Here is a 21179-nt window from a genome sequence, read left to right as displayed (position 1 = left end):
TTTTCGGTTTGCTCTAAAGCGAAAAATCGATTACCGACGGTCGATTGCATCATAACTAAAACTAATAATATAAACAAAACGCGCAACAACGCACATGGCTTCGCGTCGAATTTTATAATATCGGCGTCGGCGAAGCTTTCAGTGTTTCCGCTGGTTCCTTAAAAACGCCGGTCGGTGTGGAAATTCTAGATTTTCGTTAGACGCGTCCGGGTTTTTGGTATATTCGTCCGATTTAGCGTTTCATTTATTTCTGGTTTAATCGGCTTTATTTTGGAACGCGTACGCGCCGTTTTATTTTTAACATGTTCCTCGGTGGCGAGATATACACGATCAGTAAACACAGGGAGGAAATTTTCCAGGAAAATTTCGTGAACCGAAACGGCCAAAAGTTCAAAAAAGCGGAGAAACACGTGCATTTCGAAGTAGGTCAACACGGTCAGCTTTTGAATGGACTAACCTCAACTTTCTAATACGGGATGGGTTATTAATTATGCGCCGATACTTAAATGGGTGAATGTTTCGACTATTTCAAGAATAAAAGTTAATATTAACATATAAACCACTTTTTTCTCTGCATGGTTTAGGAAAAAAAGTGCGATCAGAAAATCAGGCAAAAGAAAAGCATAAGGCGATGCCTATTGAGACAGCAGCGTAGCGACAATATGAGTGGAACAATGCATCAATATAATTGTGCCTCTCCTTTCATATTACAACGTAAAATTCAAGATATAATATAATATTACACTTTACTGTATATACAACCTAACATTTGCAGTACCTTTCTCATTTTTCGTTTGACATTAATAGACGATACTGCTGCATATTATTTATCCGATTCGGCTGCTTTTCTTATTTTAATTAAATTAACTAATTTGATCAAAAACCATGCAAATTTTATTTACAGTTTCTTTTGTCCATATCGTAGGTTGCACAATGTAGTTCGCAGAAATGTACTGTGTCGATTTAGAAAAATTACTAGAAACTCCAGAAATTATATATCATGAGACATAGAAACTCGCATATCTGAAAAATATTTACCTTTGATTAAAACTTTTTATTTCAAACCCAGTTTTTCAGGTGTATTGTATCCGATTATATTTTTGAAAGTGTTTTTATATGAAAGGGATTGAAAGTTTACTATCCTATTACAAGTTTTTATTTGATTTTGGCAGATACTTAGCGCTCAATTTCTTCTTACATTCTTGTAACAGTATTTTAATGTATTATTTGAACTAAACTGGGCCGCAGATGAAGTGGGACAGTCCAGAATTTCCTTAATTTTTACTATGTTGGCTTGTATGTTGAATGTTGGATTTTAAGCCAGTAGTGGTTTACATATAGCGATAGTATTTAACAAATAATTTATGAAAAAAATGGTCAAAGAACCTTACTAATACAATATTTTTTGAAATAAATCTTATAGGTGACAAAATATAGAATATAAAAAATTGCAGAAACTATTTTCTTTTTTACTAAATTTTTTTGAACGACGAAATTAAACTCAAACTTCATGGAGAATAAATCGTTTTAGTTACAACTCCTTTTAACAGTTTTTAACAAAACCAAAAATTAATTAACAATAGTAATTTTATAATTTTATTAATCCCTTTTCTGGTCAATGTAGCTCAACGTTTAGTTCTTATTTTCAAAAATAAACGGCATATTTACCTTAAGATTTTCGCTGCCCTACGTTAACGTCCTGAATAACCAGGGAACCAACTCTTCAGCTTGAAATTTTGGTTATACGAATGAAACTCGAACACAAGTTTTGAGTGGTTTGAAAAATGCGCAATTTGCCAAAGCTGCATTTTTACCGAATGTTCCTTGGAAAGTTCGAAAAATAGTGAAAGGAAGAAGAAACTCGCCATTATTCTTTGTTGTCATTTGTCAAAAATTAAATAAAATAAATAATAATTAAATAAAATAGAATCAAAATTGCAAAAATACACATTCCTTTTGTGTAAAAGAAACGCTACCAAAAACGCACATTATTTTTGTATGGTAGAAAGTTTTTCTATAAAAGTTTGCTTTGGATTTTGCAGCATTTGAAATAAATTTCCCACTTTACCTTAGCCTCAATACTAAGAGCCGAAGCTCGGGAGGGTGGAATAAAATACGGCTCTAAGTATTGATTAACTCCCTAATAAGAGACTTCGTAAGGCCATACATTTTTACGAATTTTCTCTCACTAACGAGGGAGGTCAAAAGTCTTTCCATGCGGCGTTCTTCTAAGAAGAGCCAAATCGCCCAAGCTCGCCACAATTAATATTTTTAAAAAGAATTTTCAAATCCAAATCTACCGACAAATACATGTGCTGAAGAATTGGAAAAATAACAATCATTCGGAATCTGCCGTAATCCGTATACGGATTTATTTCAAAATTGGCTCCCAGAAGCTATTTTAAATATTCTATGAAGTTTCGTACCACTGGCTGAAAATACCACATGGGCAATCGAAATTCAGTTTATTCTAGTCAACAATTGAACGTTTTGTTTCATATAAAACACTGGAGTCCAGTTCAGTAAATTCTGACTCGGTATAAATCGTAAGCATTGAGTTATGTGACATTTCCATTCTTATCTTACAGGATGAAAACGCCCCTCCTTCCAAACCCATCAATTTGGAGAAAATATTCACTCCCGCCGATGGGGAACAAATCCAACCTAGAGCAAACAGTAAGTAGCGTACAATCCTAAAGGATTAGGTTCGGTTCAGTCTGTGTTCAAATCATGGGATATTTATGAAACTTTTTCAATGCTACAATAACAAACATATTGAACACAGCGGAATTGATGTGTAAACATCGTAGAAATTTTAAATTAAAGTTTGTTCCGCTACGATAGACCTTTCATAAAACCTTGCATGCAGCGATGAAACTTAAAAAAGTGAGGACTCTATCTTTTTTTGTGACATCGTACGACAGTAAATAAAAGTTAAATGTCAAGCATTCCTGATTTTCAGGAAAAATGTTTGCGTCATCGGCATTCTACGATAAGGGTTTTCATCCCACCGTCGAGGACCAGGTTCAATTGGCGAAGCGAATATCGAGTTCATTGAGCGATATCAGCAATCAGAGCAGCAAAGGCCTGCAGATGTACGTCAACAGGAAGAAACGATCCGTCAAATGGGTACACGAAGGAGAAGGTACGGCAACTGAATGACATTAACATTGTTCAATGAAATCAGTTATTAAATTCCTGCGGCATATTCCAGTCAAGAAAGAGGTCTTTTTAAATCTGGGATATTTCTTCATTCAGTTAATCATTATGGCAAAGAGCAGGATATGAAATGGGATCCTTCATAAAAGATTTCATAAAATAAAAATAAATATAAAAAACAAAGTCAATTTTTTAATTTCGTATGCTTACACATCATGGGAAAGGTTTTTAATGACCTTGTCAATCTTAAACTTATACTTTCTAAACTTAAAAGTGGCATGCACGAAATAACTTTGGGGTTAACGGACTTGAATTTAGCTCGTCACATTTTGGCACAGTTTTCGCGTTTTGCAATGTGACGAAGATCGGTTTTGCCTTTGCGGTTTCATATGGTGCGTCGCAATTAAATATCTTTACCATGGCAATAGCGCCCTGTCGAAACCACGAAGCCAATCCCGATGTACACAATTCAATCGGACGAAATACTTTGATCTAAAAAAAGAAAGAGTCTCATCAGTGCCAAGTTTTGTACAATGGTTGGTATCGACGCGCATTTTGTTTTATTACCATTTAATTATAGCGTTCATAAATGTCAATTGCACTGGACGGGGAAATGTAGGTCTCGTGGTTTATATTTGATTCCGGCCACTTTGCTCCAATAAATGCACTAATTACTCCTCGGTTGGCAATACATCGCAGAAATATCGGACTGTAACAACTTAATAGTCTTCGACGATAGCGTTAAGCCGAAAATTATCCGGAAGGGAAAAAGGCCTGCAAATTTGGCCACTATCCATTCACGATTCGTCCAGAGACGTACTGGATTATACGCGATAGGGTCTCGACAACCAAAGTAAATGCGAATTGCGGTTGCCCTAAAAAAGTTACTTCCATAGTTACAGAAATTTTATCTAGATTCGTCTCTCTGATTAGACTCCAAAGCTTTGATGGGGTCTTTGGTGTAAGTCGGTGCATTTGGTCCTCCTCTTCTGCATTTAGTGTTTTCCTCCTTAGTGATCGAAGATGAAAAAATAACGTTTTGCCCGAATACACAGCCGAAATTTCACCACAGTTCAAATATCCCGCCTAAAGTGGTTTAGAAGCGGCACTACTATACCACTACACTAGATCTAGTACATATTACTCATACACTCGTACATGTTCTCAAGGTTTCATGTTTTTTTATTTTATTTTTAAAATTCTTAAATAGCAAGTTTGGGACTTGATTTGAAATTTAAGTTGTATAAACTTTGGGTCAAGAGAATTTTTCATGCTTTTAGTGTATTTAAATTTCCTAGTTCGAAGCAAATTTGATGAGGAAATGGGCTATTTATGACTATCTGAGTGAACTGAAAACAAATTTTTTGAGTTATGAATTAACACCAAGATGCTGAAATATCGGTTGCCAATGGTCTCTATGTCCTGCGTTGGATATAATTCTGATCGCACTTTTTTGCATACGAAAAATTTTTATGGCATCTATTGAGTTTCTCCACAGTATAACAGCATACGACAAAATTGAATGAAAAAAAGCATAGTAGCTCGAGAATGAATAATCTTTTCCGATTAAATTTCCATATGACCGAAGAGATCTTAATATAAACTAAAAACAATAATGGTCCCATAATGAAACCCTGTGGAACCCCGTGCATTACATTTCCTTCTAAATACAAACTGGTTTAGATTTATCAAATTATTTGACTCAAAAAAAGTAATTGGTACTTTTTAGTAAAACTGTGGAAACTATTGAGATAATTGATATGGGTCGGTAATTATTAAGATCAGAGATTTCACCTCTCTTATAGATTTTCACAACTTTAGACGCTTTGAAACTTCCGGATCTATTCCAGTGCGGAAACACCTATTTATTATGTCAGTTAATTCTTCAATAATCACACTAAGTCTAAAACTTTTGAACTATTAAAAAAAAAAGACTTTTGCTATTGCTTTTACTTGAAGTGGTCGTAACTTTGAGTGATGAGCAAAGAAAGGCTATATTTCAAAAAATGTGTTTATATCATCCAGACGCGAAAGAGCTAAGTAACGTTAATTATCATATTGGCAACCAAAGCTTAGGCGCAGCAGAATGTAATTTTAAATGTGGGTCTATTAGATATTAACTGAAATTAGAAAAAAGTTGAATCGATTTCAGTTCTCCATTTGGAAGCAAACCTAAGAGCAATACTGCGTGTATTTAGTTTTTGTTAGTCAAATGGAAGTAGGACAACTCGGTTTTCAGTCAATTTAGGTGGTTTGGCGAAAAGTAATTGTCATAAATGCAAGAAAGGCATGTGCGCAGAAGTTGCAGAATGTCTGACGAAACTTCAAAATTTTCTTTTAAATCGAATAAATAAAATAACAGAATACACCCCAGCACTTTTGTATTTGTCATGTTTTGATACAATTATTTACAATAATATACACTTATTACAGATTAATATTAATATTGGGATTGTCTTTTCCTCTTGATAGAAAAATGTGAAAATAATAAGATTTTTTTAAAGACTGCTTTTTTTTCAACAACCCTGCAATTTAGGTATAGGGACAAGATGTATTAATGCGATTTTAATTTTCTGCCAGAATATTTCATAATGAGAAGAATATTCAATTCGAAAAAAAAAGTTTTTTTTTACTGCTTTTACTTTTCGGGTGAAAGGATCCTCTTCCTTCTAAAGGGATTTAAAGATTTATAAAAAGTTGTTAATTATTAAGTTCCTTTCGATCTGGGTGTAGTCGTAAATATGCGCGGAACGCTGCAAATCCAGCAAAATTTGCTGCTGTATATCACGCATCTCACTAGGAGGGAAAAGATTACGGCGCCACGTAAATTTGACAAATGCTAAGACAAGCTTGCTTAGAAGAAATTGGCAACACCATAAATTTAATTTTATTGTAAAATATATTGAAGTAGGTGGTGGAGAATTCGAACTTTTGATTTGAAGGTTTTTTTTTATTTCCATTATCAAAATTGTTATTGTTAAATATTGTTCTTGGTGCTCCCCATACCTTTTCATTTTTTAAGTATTTATAAAAATAAAAAAAATACCTTTTTAACTTTTTAAGTAACGACGGAGTTAGACAGCCTAAGAAAGAGTATACTTTTTCAAATTTTCTAACCTAAAACTGCCAATTTATATTATCGTACTATAAAAACTTCTCAGTTGATCAGAAAATGTAGGGTGATATTTAAACTTTGAACGTCCTATATCTCCGAAAACATAGATGAGAGTCAAAAATCTATGAAAAAACTTGTAATGTTTTGTTATCCGTGAGGAACCCCCCCCCCCCCCACTCATACATTAACGTTATATAGTAAACATCTGAATAGTCTATTAGGACTTTCATTATCCACCTGAAATATTGCCCGAATTTATATGGTTTTATGGGTTCATTTTCTCCGTATTCCTATGGACGACCCTTAAATTTGGTCGCACTGGACAGAATCCCCTGTTTTATTCCTTCTCAATATTTAGAATCAGACTTTAAGGATAAACGATCCGGATCTGGATTTAGAGACGGTTGTGTAACAACCAACGCATCCATACCAAAAATATATTTAGATAACGCGCTGCTGTTTGCACCGACGGATAATTTTTTGGAGCAGTGCTTGTTGGCTCCTACGTCACAGCTCAATTATCTGTGTAATTGACCGGTTTACCCAATTCGTCTGAGGGTTTATTTTTAAAAGACGAGAAACGCGAAACAAGGTCAGTTTTTCACACTCTCATAATTATTTCCGGGTTTCGACGACTACGTGCCAATGCTTCCGATGAACCATATTTCCATTCATCTCCTGCGAAATAAAAGATTGCAGGGAATTCCGATATTTTTCCAGGCAAAGCTAACATCAACGGTTCAGAAACTAACGGCGATGGCTCCGGCAAACCAAAAGACCCCCTCAAGCTGGTTATGAACCCCGCTGGACAGGTACAAGACATCAACACATTGAGAAAGCAAGGTCACACGTTCGAAACCATCCTCTCTCCGGAAGTTTGCTTGGAAATCGTAAAAGATTTGAATTCGCCAAAAGGAAAAGGTGAGTAACGCGAGTGCGACATGTTGGCGACAATTGACTGGGTTTTAAGGGGCGGAGTTATTTGCGAAACGACGCAAGCGGTCAGAAAAGTGGGTGGTTGGAGAGACTAACGGAACTCGACCTTCGTCCACGTTACCGGATGCTATAGCACCATCTCCGACGCCAATTTCAAACCCTTTGCCACCTCTAAATAATTTACCGCCGTTGAGTTATTTACCGGAAACAGCACAAAGGTTGCAGCATAAGGAAAAACTAGACGAAATACAGGTAGGAGTAAATATCACAATAGCGATGAGACGCAATACAGCTCTGTAAAAGCGGAACCAAAAATCATAGTCATAAAAGTTCTTGCTGATTTTTTTTACACTATTTAACTTTCAAGTTGTTTGCTAAGGGGATTTCGTTAGCAGTTCTGTGTTCACCAAATTATCATTGTTATGATCGTGATTTTAATAAATAAATAACTAGGGGTAAGTGAAAAAAAAATTAAATATGTAAAGAGGAAAAATCAGATCATAGTTCAAACACAAGAAAAATAATTGCAATCGACAAAAAACTCACATCATTTCTTTCTTGCAATACCAATTCTTAAAAAAATCGTAATGCATGATATCATAAAAGGCATAAAAACAATTAGTTCAAAGAAATATTTGGTCAAATTTGACAACAGATACAAACAATACAGAATATATTAAATTCAATTGCACGGTTTTATCCATTCATTACCAAAAAAGCACATTGTAGCTCTCACCTTTCGTTTGAAGATACTCCATCTATTTGCAGTAAAGACTTTATGCCAAATTAATTTCTTGGTTTTCGTATCATTCATCTGCTAAAAGTCATTATGCGGTAAACGGCATCACGAGTTTATCGAACATATTGCATACTATACTTTCTCTACGACCGTTAGTTTTTGGGTACAACAGAATATATTCACTGACATGACCGTCAGAATTGACAAACGTCAAAATTCGAGGCGTGGGAAATATCTCCGAAAACATCCGATTGTTTCCAAACCCGTGCGTCAAAATGCCGGAAAGTGGTTCGGTTCCGTGGGAAACGAAACTGACGCTAGATCGGTGTGTAATTAGATATTTTACAGACGGGAGTAGAAAAACATAATTTTTGTTTACCCAAACCGTTCACTTTCAAATGGTTCATGTTAAATCTACAAATGGAGGTTGTTTTCCATAGTGTAAACCGTCCCACTTAAATGAAAGTTTAAAAAAGTAACATTTTCTTTGCAAAGAAGAATGAAAAGGATTGGGCTTTTAATGACTTCTGTAAAATCTCATGCTTAACTTTCTAAACCTTCCGGATTTCTAAACTAAAAAGGAAAAGCTCGTTACTTTTAATCATTGCAAACATTGTGCATTATTCTACCTGATCGCAATTAGTAGCTTTTTGTTTATATCCTTTATTTTGGTAATAAATTTAAATAACTAAAAATATTGTTTAATATCTAGATTATATTATCAAAAAACTTGGTAATAAATTGGCTTTAAATAAAACAACCTATAAACAAATGTTTATAATCATTCAAAATTCCGTTAAGCGCCCTAAACCATTTTGGAAATCATTTAAAACAGATATTTTTTCTGGACCCTTTTGCAGAGATATTTTGTTTGCATAGGAAAAATTCACACGTCCAAGAATTAAATTGGTTAAATCCCCGTGGGACGCGGCCCTAGAGACAGGGTCAGTGGACGCAGCGTTTGAAATCGAACCAGTTTGGCCGACCAAAGGGATCATAGTGGCACCAGCCGTGGATTCTTACGAAGCTGCCCTTAAGAGCGACAGTCTGGCTTCGTGGACTGGATCCAAAAATAATGGGTAAGTCTTAGAACTTCAGTTTTGAATCGTTACCGGCATGAAAATGTAACAAGCCGTTGCGTTCAGTGATCAGAAGATCTACGCCCATAATCCGGCATACAATAGTCAGAGTATCAACAGAATTGTCGAAAATCTTCAAAAGGGTACCGGCAATGTGGACGTTTACAAGCCTTCATTGCCCCAATCCTGGAACTCGGACCCTGCCAGAAAGCAACATTATAGTGAGTAAAAAGGTTTTAACCCTTTTTGCTAATTACCAATGAGTTTGGGGACATGTGATATCACATCCACGCAAAAATGAAAAATTAAAAAGCAGTTTTTTCTTACTGCTAATTCAAAAGCCTAAATATTTTTTAGCGACTTGCTGTCGTTTTAGATAAATATAAAATCAACAAAAAAATATTCGTACAGGGTGGTTGTAATTAGATATTTTCAACAGGAAAGACAAGTTCTAAACTATATAGATCAAAATCGACTTCTTCGTCATGGACTCAATTTTTGAGAAATTTAATCTTATATCTTCGCAATCAATCCAGATATAAGGCGTTTATCAATTTTCGGCGAAAAGAGAGACTTTAAATTTAATATGGTCTATAGCCAATTTAAAAGAATTTACAAAATCCAAAAGCTGCTTACTATTTTTCATTTAACATTATTTGTTTAGTAGTATTAATATCTCATTTCAATATTTTCGATTATCTAAAAAACAATACATATATCATTTGAAATAATAATTGTTTTAATGTAATAAACGAAACAGAGTAATTATTCGAAAGCAAAATAATAAAATTAACTTCTGGGCACTTTTAGTAAAACAGGTTCTTAATATTAATTTCTTTCGTAAATTAGATTAAGCTATGTATGATTTAGTTGTATTAATTTGCGGTCGATTAGAGAATTGTAGAAAAAGCCTGATCATTTCACTGAAAAAAGTGCCTCAAGTGATCGCAAAAGTTATAGATAATTTTCAAAATGATCTAACACTGGCGCACTATATCTCGGTCTCTAATTAAGATATTACTATGCAGTTTCCGCCTTTAATTATTTCTCGGAAGTCTTTGTTCTGGTTTAGAAATAAGTTTTTTCTTTTGAAACACTCCAATTCCTAGCACCCTGTATAATAATTACCTCTAGCATTTCCATTTTATTTTGAAGATTAGCTTTAGGCACAAAATCGTTACTAAAAACGCATTGATTCGCTTTGACCGCAAGATTTTATACCTAGGTAGCGTGACACCATCTGCCAATAACACTCTTATGCAACCCGCCTCATTAGACGCAAGCGACGAACCTACCCTACCCTTCCCCACCATTCCCGACGAATCCCGAATCATGCAACAGCTAATACCGACCACTACCGAAGAACTGGGTCAACCACAGGATAGGCCGAAATCTCCTTTTCCAATGATACCCGATGTTAATCTGGAAGACGAGCTTGTCACCCAAGATATCGTAAACTTCCAGAGAGATCAATGTCTAGAATCTTCTTTGCGACCCACTTCCCCATTTCCTAATATCCCGGATATCACTTTGAACCCGGAAGTAATTGAGCGCGACATAGTTGCCCTCAGAACTAGTCCTATCCCGTTTAAGGTGGAGGATTCCGAGCCTCCGACTCCGATACTTAAGCAGACGTTTCCGTTTCCTGAAATACCGAATATATCGAAATACTTAGCAGTGGAGCAGGCCTCAACTTTGTTTAAACCGATAACATTAAAGAAGGCGGAACCAAAATCTTCACCTCCACTAAAGCCGGAATTTGGGTACGCTTTGCCGTATCCGGAAGTTACGTATTCGGAACACACCTTTAATAATTCTAGAATGATACAATCGGAAATGTTCGAAAGCGAAGGTCATTTTAACGCTAGGTCAGCAACGCCTATAAAAGTGTTCATTCCCAATGAGGTAGAAACAAAGATAGCGGAGGAAGCCGTTGAATCCAAAGAGTCAGAAAAAACCAAAATAATAATTGAAAAAGTGCAAGTGGATGCCAAAAACCCCCGATGCGAAGAGCAAGTGAAGAAAATCGTAACCCAAACGGACAGAGAGAAGTCTGGTGTCATGGTGACTCAAAAGCAATGCTTTAAAGAATTGGAGAACATCAAGACGGCCTATAACATGGCGGATAGATATGCGTTAAAGGGCGTTGATAAAGTTGAATACATCGACCCGTCTGACGGATTCGATAACATCCTTAGCGATATGAAAAGAACACAAGAAGGGGTTCACGAAAACCGACCAACTCCAGCTGAAGATTTCGCCGCTAACGCTGAATCAAGTGCTAATTATAATTCGGTGTTGCCTACTAAAGATAACAGGCAAAGAGGAACAGAAAATACAGGTTCTAATTCTACAGACATTGCTTATCAGGCCGCAAATTCAATTAAAACTAATAATGGTAATTATAGAAATAGAGAAACGTCCCTTATGGAAGTTGCCGATGAGCCTAATTCTTCAAGCAATACAGGGAATGCTACCAAATCTGCACAAAATGACGAAATGGAGTTAGATATAGAGCCCAAGATCTGCAAGAAACCGCCAGGCGCCATAATGGGTGCAAAACCGTTGTTCGGAGAACTCGATATTAACGACGAGTTTAAAAAAGCGCTAGTCGGAAGGAAAAAATCTATACAACAAAAACGTTCGAAAAATGTCACACATAACAAAACTCCTGGGGGTAGTACGTCGGAAGTGAATCAAGTAGAATATCGGGAGGAAGCCACAGACAGTTCCAGCCTAAAAACGGGACTCGTAACCAACGAGAAGGCCCAAATCGACGTAATCAGATTAAACGAAAACGAAGAGATTGAAAAAATTTTCTATCAGCGGGACAGAGAGTACGACATCGACTTCCAAATAATCCAGGAGGACGTAGGCAATGAGCAGGGTCCGGAAGACTACGTGAAACTTCCTGTCAGACACCTGATAAAGAATTTCGAGCAGACGATAATGCCCCAAATGCATTACAAGCAAATCCGCGATCCGTTGCCTGACGTAGTCGAGAAAATCGCTCCGAAGCACGCCAGCCAAAATGCAATTCAAAAACAATTAAGAGATCAAAATTTGGCAGAGGCGGAGGAAGCTTTCAACAATTTGTATTACGTTGCGAGCTCGACGGTTCAAAATAATCACCGATCGCCAGACTCGACGAAAGCGTACGCTTTGCAACAGTCCGAAAACAGCTCTTTTTGTAAATACTCTTCCTTGGAATCCTACCATCAGTCCCAAGCTTATTCCTCATCCAGCTTTCGACCGATAGATGTGGCTGATAGCAATGCTAACGGGCAACATGCGCAAGGCAAGCGTTTAAATGTTTATATTGGTGTTTGTTGTTTGCGAATTAATATTAACAACGGAAAAGAACAACTATCAATAGCAATTAACAAATTGACCTCTCAAAACTAATTAACGGGAAGTATCTGGCAAACCAGATGTTCTAACGCTCTCAAGTATTTTCAAGTATGCAGTGCTGCCACTTCTATATAAACGTGGCAACGCATTTTTAGATTCTAGTCAAGTAACAAAGTAGATTTTGTTCAGGTTTCCCTATACCTTATCGTTATCGACATTAAAAATTATTTTATCGACATTCAAGCAATTTGTTTCAATTAAACAGAAAGCCGAACTTTTGCTGACAATTGTTTTCATTTAAGAATTCTTTTTAGGCATCCGCTTTGATTATAATAATCTAATAAAATCTATTAAAGTATGACCTTTAAAATTATTAGTTTTGGTCAGCTAAATTAAATGTAAATGATGTTTATGAAGTTCATTCTGCCAATGTGCGAAACTTTCTTCGAACTGACTGTGTTCAGTGTTGATATTACGTAAATTGGGTTAGTTTCTTTCCTAAATTTCAAAATTGAAATAATGATAGGGTGTTCTGGTCACTCAATAAACGGAGTTTTTTTGAACTTCCGTAAAAATGCTAATTTTTAAAACACCCTGTATGTCACATCGAAAATGATATGCCAGGAATAAATAGACTAAATGAATTTCATAAATAACATTTTCATTTAATTTAACTAACCGCAGCTCATAATTTTGAATGTCAAATTTTAATGGATTTTATTAGATTATTATAATTAAAGCGGAATGCTTTGAAAGAAATATTAAATGAAAAAATATACAAGGTGTGTTATTTAAAAAAACTTTTTTTTGGAAAGCGATCAGAAATAGGGAAACGCGATCAAAATCTATTTTATATCTTTCGTAGAATCTAAAAGTAAAAGTAAAATATACAAGGAGTACGATTTAAACTAAGTATTGTCACGATTATATAGAGCGGTAAAACTGCATATTTAAAAATTATTTACGGCGATAGAGCCCGGTCTCTTACATCTCCATTAGTTCTTACATTTAAAGTATTGATCAGTTGACCAGATATTTTTAACTGTGCGCCACCTGGTATATATAAACGGTATAGTATTAACAGACTATATATCCCCATTGCAGTATAATACTGTATGGTATGGTGTGGTATATCTTGTGATATCTAAGCAAAGTCTGATAGTCCTGTTGATCCCACGATAGATTATTAAAAAAGAATTTTTCATGGCTGAATTTTCTTGATCTGTATCTAATACAAAAAGTAAAAGCAGTCTTAAAAATGTCGATCACTTAAAAAAAAAAACATCACCATTAAACACTTAAAAAATCAATCTTATTATATTTATCTATTTTTCAAGAATAATAACTGAATTCTGCAATCAACTTAATTTGTCCGTCATCTTCCATTCACTTATTTCATTTTTAAAAACGATTGCTTGCTGCAGTCGTTTACTAAATGTACTTAAATTTGGTACTTAAACCTATTTATTGCGTGGAATTTCCGGACATTATTTGTTTGTGTTTAAAGTTGATCTATTTTAATTTGTGATCTTGTTCACCTAACAAGAGTAATGTGTATTTCCTCATAGTTTTACATTTGAATATTTTTGTCGACTCTTTCCCGAACATCATTTTCAATTCTTACTAGACAGTAAAAGTTTTTTTTGAAAACTAAATACGGCAAACCTTTTAAATCTACTTCGCTAGTTCTTATTTTAATACGCTTTCTCATATGGTAGGATGTCCAGTAGTCTTTCCACCTCCTGATCAGTCCTCCTCTGGATCTTCTTCCAGCTACACTAGCTGCTATATACTACCATTTTTGGCAATCTCTCGTTCATTTTGTTTATTTGCTTAATCCAGAATTTTGTTCTTATTCTAACCTATTTTGTCAAGTTTTAGATTCCATTTTGTTCTCTAATGTCTTCATTTCTTACTCTATCATGTAATAATTTTCCTCGATTTCTCTACCATTAATCTTATTGTTTTTATTTTCACTATGTTGCAAAATGAAGCCTTCCTTACTATTTAAAATATAAACATTTTCCTTTACATTACTAATTTAATTAATCTAATCTAATTAATTTTTTGTATAATACATTTATTTCGGGACCTAACTCAGTCTGTTTGAAACCACGATAACACTTGATTTTCTTATTTTTTGCATTTAACTGCTGAAGCGGTCAGGAACTGGTCAATGATCGCGAAGTAGCACATTGAACCTAGGTACCCAGTTACATTTTAACAATCCCTTTTTTGTTTAGGTTCCTCCACGCTTCCAAGACCCCAACAAAAACCGGCCTTATCGCCCTCCTACAAACCAAACACCTCTCCGTCTGTTTTCGTTCCTAAGGAAAGTACCAGCCCTTTGCCCAACCCTTATTATCCTGCTTACAATGCGACTCCTGCTTACAACTATCAACCACCATCTCACACTTATGACGATTCTTTCCTGGCTACTCCTTTACCGCCGACTACCAAGAAAATCAGTTTCGACGACCTGCAGAATTACAACACCGCTCCGAGGGGTTGGGGTGACGTGAAGGACGTCTACAGACCACTGACATTCGATAAACCGAAATCGCCTTATTCGGATTTCTAAAACCATTTTTAAATTTTTCAACACCTGGTTTTAGAAATCATCGTGGAACCATTTCGACCAATCGTCCGTTTGATGATTGCGAATCCGAGACGGTTGCATTGCAAGATTTGTTTGTTGTTTTATTTATATGTTTATTCTGTATATAGCAAGACCATCTACTAATCAGTTTTAAGCACTTAGCAATGAGACGTTGTTTAGAATGCGTGATTTGTAGTTCAGCTAATTCACACCGTTTGTTTTGAATATTTTTAACTACACGTCTAGCGAATATATTCGTCGCACTTTTTTTTGATAGTACCTGTTATGTCCACTCTTTAAAATAAAGCTCTATAGCCATCCTGACGTTTCATTATTAATTAGTATTAATTATAATACATTTTAATTAAGCGTTGTAGAATACATTGGAAAGTGCGAAGAGCTACGGAAATAGTGTATTATGCAAAAAGTGCGGTAAACGGCATCTGACTCACGAGTTTATTTGACCCGAGCGGAGCGAGTGTTTAATAAACGAGTGGCGTACAATGTTTACCGAATCTGTTGCATACTACGAAAAAATCACAATTTAACAAATTTTAAATAATAACAGATTATGATTACTAAATTTCGTACTATTCAAACAGAAAGATGTAATATTGAATATGTCATAAAAACAACGGAATAAACACAATTTTAAAACGTTATGTTGTCTATTTAAATTTAACAATTGTTCATTAAGTATTTTTTTTAAAGAAAAAGACAAACTGGTAGAAAAATCACCCAAGGATAGAGCTTTTAAGATCGTACAAGCAGGTCCTAACCTTCAATATTGTTTTGTTTGTACTGATGAGACATGGATATTTAAAAATGGTACAATTGGTCTTGGCAAGATATTAATATAAAAATTGTAAAAACCACAAAAGTTTATCCGAACAGTGTTTAAAATTTTTGTGTGAAACTTAAATTATAAATGTCACTTTACTTACCGACAACATTTTAATTGTAGTTTATAGCAGGTAGTATTTAAATTGTCCGATATATTGCATAACATTTTTTGTGTATTGGTTTTTGTGTACATTTTCGCAAAACAAAACGAATACATTTACCGCCATGACCGTCACAATTGAAAAAACGTCATAATCCAAGGCGTGGGAAATATCTTCGAAAACATCCGATCCCGGAAATGTCCGAAGTGGCTCGGATCCGTGCGAATCGAAACTGACGTGGTGAAGTGACGCTTCACGCACGCTAGATCGCTGTGTAATCAGGTATTTTACAGACGGGAGTAGAAAAAGAATTTTTAGTTTATTGGTCACACTACAAAAACAAATGATTGTTAACATTAAAACGAACAAAATAATTTAAACCAATTAAAGGTATCTACCACCTCTGCATTTTTCTAGCCTGTCGTAGACACGTAGTTTATGTGACCACCCTCCACAGACTGTGCTAGATTTCGTTGTTGGGGTATTGGCAACAAATAATACAGGATTCATCATCATTATCACTGATGTTGTTTTCCTCGTTTGGTAGTGATCCATGCTGTGTTTATTAATGCGAAAGAATTATAAATCCTTTTTGAACTGTAAAACTTACTGGTCGTAACAGATCAAGAAAGAGAAGTACAGGAAGAGGAGACACTTTAATAAATGAGGATCAACGACTGCCATCAGAACAATAATACACTCATTTTAAATGATTCAAATTTATAAGTATTATAAACAGTAGATTTTTTGTAGTATCTAACGACGAAGACTTCGACGCTTAATAAGGACCACCTATTGGCAAATATTCAATTTGGAGGGATAAAAATCAACAAACGTTAAAAATGTTAATTTCTTTAAAACAAAAAATGATAAGACAAGATTATATCTAATTTATTGTCACAAATGCCATAAAACAACGTAATTAAAATAAGCAGGTTGATTTACATACCGTAATTTTTGCTTCCACGAACTATTACCATCACTGACCTCAAAAATAAAGATGTGATAATAGACCAACCAAGGTTAAAATAGTATAGTGTAGAGAATACGACAATCTACAACGTCGTTACGGAATTTATTATCTAAGTTCGTCATTAAAACAGCACCTGGTTTTAATGGTAATGAACTAAATTTGCTAGTCCGTTCCGTGAACTCCCTAATCTAGAAAAATAAAAAAACAATTGTTTTCACATTTAATTGTAATTAACATTACTACATTACATCAGCAAATATTGAATTAAAAAATTTACTAAAGCAGCTTTTACTTTAACAATCGGTATGGACTTCTCCACGTGTTGTCCCATATATTGAAGTAAACCAGCGGTTGATTAGATAGATAGATAGTTTTATTTAGACATTTTTTACATAAATAGTCTTTACAACAAATGGCGCGTCAGTAGTACAAAAGAAAAAAGAAAGATTAACGCTGACAACTTGCGGTTGTGGATAAATAAATCGTATAAACAATAGAAAAATTCCATGTATGAAAGCAATATGAAGTACCATACATAAATTATAAAGTGTAAAAACGATGGCATCTAAAATTAACAGAAATCGTAAATATCGATAGCTAAAACATAGGTTGATGTAAAATTTGTGTTTGGCCGAAAGGATGTATGCTGTAATTGAGTAAAAAGCATGCTCCAGACGAAACAGTCTAATTTCTCTGGAGAATTTAGACTATGATAAGTCTCTGATATGTTGAGGAAGAACATTGTACGAGTCGGTGCCAGGCTTATTCCTTGCCGAAGTCGTCAGTCTGGAATAGTATGGTGAGGTCTGCCTGTCTGGTGTTGTGTGCATGTCTTTCAAAAGCACCTATATTTTCATGGACGTGGGCCAGTGTACGGTAAATGAACAGATAGGGCGACAATGTGCCAGAGGTATTGATCCGCGAATTGTGCGTATAGCTTGATTCAGATGCCTGACTTTACTGCCTGAGAAGGTCATACGCCGAGTTTTGCTGTAATTAAGAACAAGGTTGGTGCAGTTGAATGAGGTTTCCGCGACTTCCTCTGCGCGGACACACTCTTCGGCCAGATGAATGGGATTCTTTCCCCTTATAAGGAGGGCAGTATCGTCTGCGTAGAGCGTAACATGATGGGGGATGTTCAAGAGGAGATCATTAATGTATATAACGAAAAGTAGGGGGCCTAGGATAGAGCCTTGCGGAACACCACACCTGACGGGAAGTTGATCGCTCCTAGTTCCGTTGATTTCTTCTAACGATTCTATTGTTCAGGTAAGACTTGAGCAATTCGAGCGGAGTGCCCCTCACACCATACCACTCCAACTTCCGATACAATACATTGTGATCAATACAGTCAAAAGCCTTAGCAAACAATGTGGCTCTTCCCACTTCAGTGCCATCAAGATCAAATGCCACCTCCTCGACAAAGTCCACAAAAGCAAGAGTCGAAAACGAAAACGAAATTGAGAACTGCTGAACAGATTTTTGTTCTCGAATTAGTCTATGAGCCTGTTCTTCAATATCTTCTCCACCATCTTGGCCAGAACCGGGATGATTGCCATTGGACGGTAATTATTTAGATCGCATTGATCGCCCTTTTTATGGTTTTAGAGTTTTGGTTAGTTTTTGCCTTGTGCCATGTTGTCAACAGGATTCATATCAGCGAATTCTAAAACATTCCCTCCCAACACATTTCGGTACACCATTGATCAGCATCAACTTTGTGAGAAGAATTAAGTATGTGTCTGAGTTTCTCTCCAGCTTTTTCGCGGATTAAAATCTCCCTTCAGTCCGATTCTGATTCGCAGTGGAATGTAGTAGTTGAATCAGGACCTACGAGTGGCTTCCAGTCTCTAAATTTGCATTATGGAGGCGAAATGGACTTCGAAAACGAGCTGAAGCTGTGCGGTGTCTATGCGCGGTCTGTTTTACAATATCCCACCTTTGTGATATATCTGTACTATTCGAAACATCGGTTCTTGTATAACATGAAAATAAGTTGACACTTTTGATTGAATTTTAAGCATTAAATCTGACATTTTCATTTGTGCACGTCAGGATAATACTAATTCATTAAATCCAATTCTTCCGAAATATTATCAAGATGAAAAAAGTCGCGCAAACCTTCGATACCCTGGGCAATAAATACGGCAAAAAAGATATAGAAAGGATAGGACTTTTCAGCGAGATGCCTTATATGATTGGAAAAGGATATATTTCACGCGTTTCACGTAAGCACCAACCGCAAATAGAATTTTGGTTTTATTCACAACCAAACAAACATCGTCGCATAAGGATCTCCGAGAGCCAAGGGGAAAAATATACTCGCCGGTGGCCCCAAAACCAAGACAGGTTCGCAGGATTGCTACTTTGATAAGGAATTCAAACGCCTGTTCGTTGGCGAAGCCCTGAAAGGCAGAGGCAGAAAAAGGTAAACAAGTCCGCTCCAGATAGACTCCAGTGTCAGGAATTCAAATCGTTCTTTGCAGGAAAACAACGTTAGCGAAATACGTGTCGCAGAAACCGTTCGTCCCGCCCGGAGTGCCCAAAAGACACGCGTGTCCCGGAGACTGGTTCGGTACTTTCGGTGGAAAAGTTGAAGCTTTTGGCGTCGGTCGCAAGAAAAAACCACCCCACAAATCTCAACTCACAAATCTTTTGACCAGTCCGGGCAAAAAGGGTGGTTATGGCTACGTGGACATTTGCTTCAGTCCCTATCCAGCTCATAGGTAGCACTCATTAAATGAACTACTTTAATATTGTATTGTACTGTATATAAATATTAGCCTACTACTCTCATCCTCTCAGAAGCTAAGTGGAAGTTTTGGTTTTATGTACCCTGCAGCATCGATCGTTATGGTACTAAACCGAAATTTAAAAGCTACGGGAAAATTTCCCATGGCCCATTGGTGATTGGTATGCATCCCAAAGAGTATTTCGAAGAGAATCCATTCAAAAATCCGGAGTCAATAAAGCCTGGACCTACGTATGTGCCACCAAAAGAAAAAGAAAAACCTTTTCTACCACCCGGAAAAATCATACCTACGGGGCCTTCCAAATTGGTAAAAGTTTGATGTATGCCCAATAAAATTCATCGAGAATGGCTTCGCTTTTAGCCAGGAGGTTGCTTTAGCAAGTTTCCTGAATATAAAACAAGCAAATATGGCGGAAGACTAGAAGTTAGCAAGCCGTCCAAAGCCAAGGGAGTATTTTACCCTCAGCGCACAGCTGAAACGTCGTACTACACTTGTTCAATAGTCAACGAAAATATTCGATTTCGACTCAATATTAAAAACCACGATATGTATGAAAGTTCATACGTCAAGCACTTGGTCCGCGATTGAAACTTCGGAGAGCTGAAATTTTGTTGATGTTTTGACGAACAAAAATAAAGGATATAAATAAAGGTTATTTATTATATAGGTAATTAATTAAGTAACTATATGATTTAAGTAGATTAGATGAACTGCAACGACTAGATGAAATGATGAACAATTTGAAGAGATACTGTTATACTTTTTTAATTGGTATAACAAAAATTAATTGGAAAAATTGCAAAAATAAACGAAATAAATGTATATGCTTTAAAAATAAATTAATACAGTAATATTTTTAAGAGCCAAAAACAGACAACGGCACGGGGAGTTCCAAGCGGTCACCCAATTCAAGAACTAACGGCGTCCGACGTTATTTAACTTAAGAGATCGGACGGCATCTAGTGTTTCAACCTTTGCATGTAAAACATGTAAAACATAGCTATCTTGTAAAGGGCAAGGGACTATTCTTTTCAGCACGTGTACCACAAACCAGAGCCGTATTTAAGACATTAGTCGACAAGAACTGTGCCGTGTGGACTGTTGTATTTTAAGAGTAGGGAAATTTTCTTTGATTAAACTGTTATATTAATTCATATTGGTGTACTTCTTATAAATCTTCCTAAAACTGTCCTCACTTGAGGTAGCTCGATTTCAAGTTCAATTTGCTCATTAGATAGGTTGACCTCCTAAATTAAAAAACACATTAGAAAGCTTAAATTGATTTCCTGTTCACGGGTTTACCATAATGACGCTAAAATATTTTCCTAGAAAAGCAATACAAAATCTTATTGTTTTTCAAGACTCAGTGTGTGTGAGGTACCATATACATTTTATTGCAACTTACTTAATACTAACATTGTTCAGCAACGAAGTAGTTGAGATTGTGGTCGATGACGTAATAATCGTTGATGAACATCCGTCAAATTCAAATGGTCCAAAGACGCGAGACACATTTGCCGGTTGCTGCCAA

At 35.8% G+C, this 21179-nt stretch overlaps 2 protein-coding genes across 9 annotated transcripts in view; both read left to right on the top strand.

Moving 5' to 3' along the window:
* LOC132697757 (uncharacterized) overlaps positions 1-15623 on the top strand; it is a 33191-nt gene extending 17568 nt beyond the window's left edge. For 2 of the 6 annotated variants that reach the window (XM_060663370.1, XM_060663369.1), the window contains exons 3-10: positions 2589-2676; positions 2963-3145; positions 6995-7195; positions 7245-7462; positions 8829-9028; positions 9095-9249; positions 10254-12326; positions 14623-15623. In XM_060663370.1, coding sequence (XP_060519353.1) covers positions 2589-2676; positions 2963-3145; positions 6995-7195; positions 7245-7462; positions 8829-9028; positions 9095-9249; positions 10254-12326; positions 14623-14960 — 3456 coding nt within the window. In that variant the 3' untranslated portion in view covers positions 14961-15623. The remainder of the gene's footprint in view (positions 1-2588; positions 2677-2962; positions 3146-6994; positions 7196-7244; positions 7463-8828; positions 9029-9094; positions 9250-10253; positions 12327-14622) is intronic. The other 4 variants (XM_060663366.1, XM_060663365.1, XM_060663364.1 and 1 more) reach the window with 3 other exon arrangements.
* Positions 15624-17234: 1611 nt separating this feature from the next.
* LOC132698234 (cilia-and flagella-associated protein 96-like) lies at positions 17235-20740 on the top strand. 3 transcript variants are annotated; one of them, XR_009618353.1, is made up of 6 exons: positions 17235-19123; positions 19188-19323; positions 19382-19621; positions 19738-19954; positions 20009-20628; positions 20684-20740. XR_009618353.1 is itself a non-coding variant. In XM_060664194.1 (6 exons), exons 2-6 carry the CDS (start codon positions 18997-18999, stop codon positions 20234-20236), a joined length of 948 nt encoding a protein of 315 aa, XP_060520177.1. In that variant the 5' UTR covers positions 17235-17771; positions 17833-18996; the 3' UTR covers positions 20237-20731. The 3 variants fall into 3 exon arrangements, 1 of the variants encoding a protein (XP_060520177.1); XR_009618352.1 differs by having other exon boundaries at positions 20009-20315; positions 20510-20731; XM_060664194.1 differs by having other exon boundaries at positions 17235-17771; positions 17833-19123; positions 20009-20731.
* Positions 20741-21179: the final 439 nt, after the last annotated feature.

The sequence above is a fragment of the Cylas formicarius genome, unplaced genomic scaffold, assembly GCF_029955315.1.
Source record: "Cylas formicarius isolate icCylForm1 unplaced genomic scaffold, icCylForm1.1 PGA_scaffold_2__14_contigs__length_35257938, whole genome shotgun sequence".
In the NCBI taxonomy this organism is placed as follows: Eukaryota; Metazoa; Arthropoda; class Insecta; order Coleoptera; family Brentidae; genus Cylas; species Cylas formicarius.
This window is presented reverse-complemented; position numbering and strand designations above follow the sequence as displayed.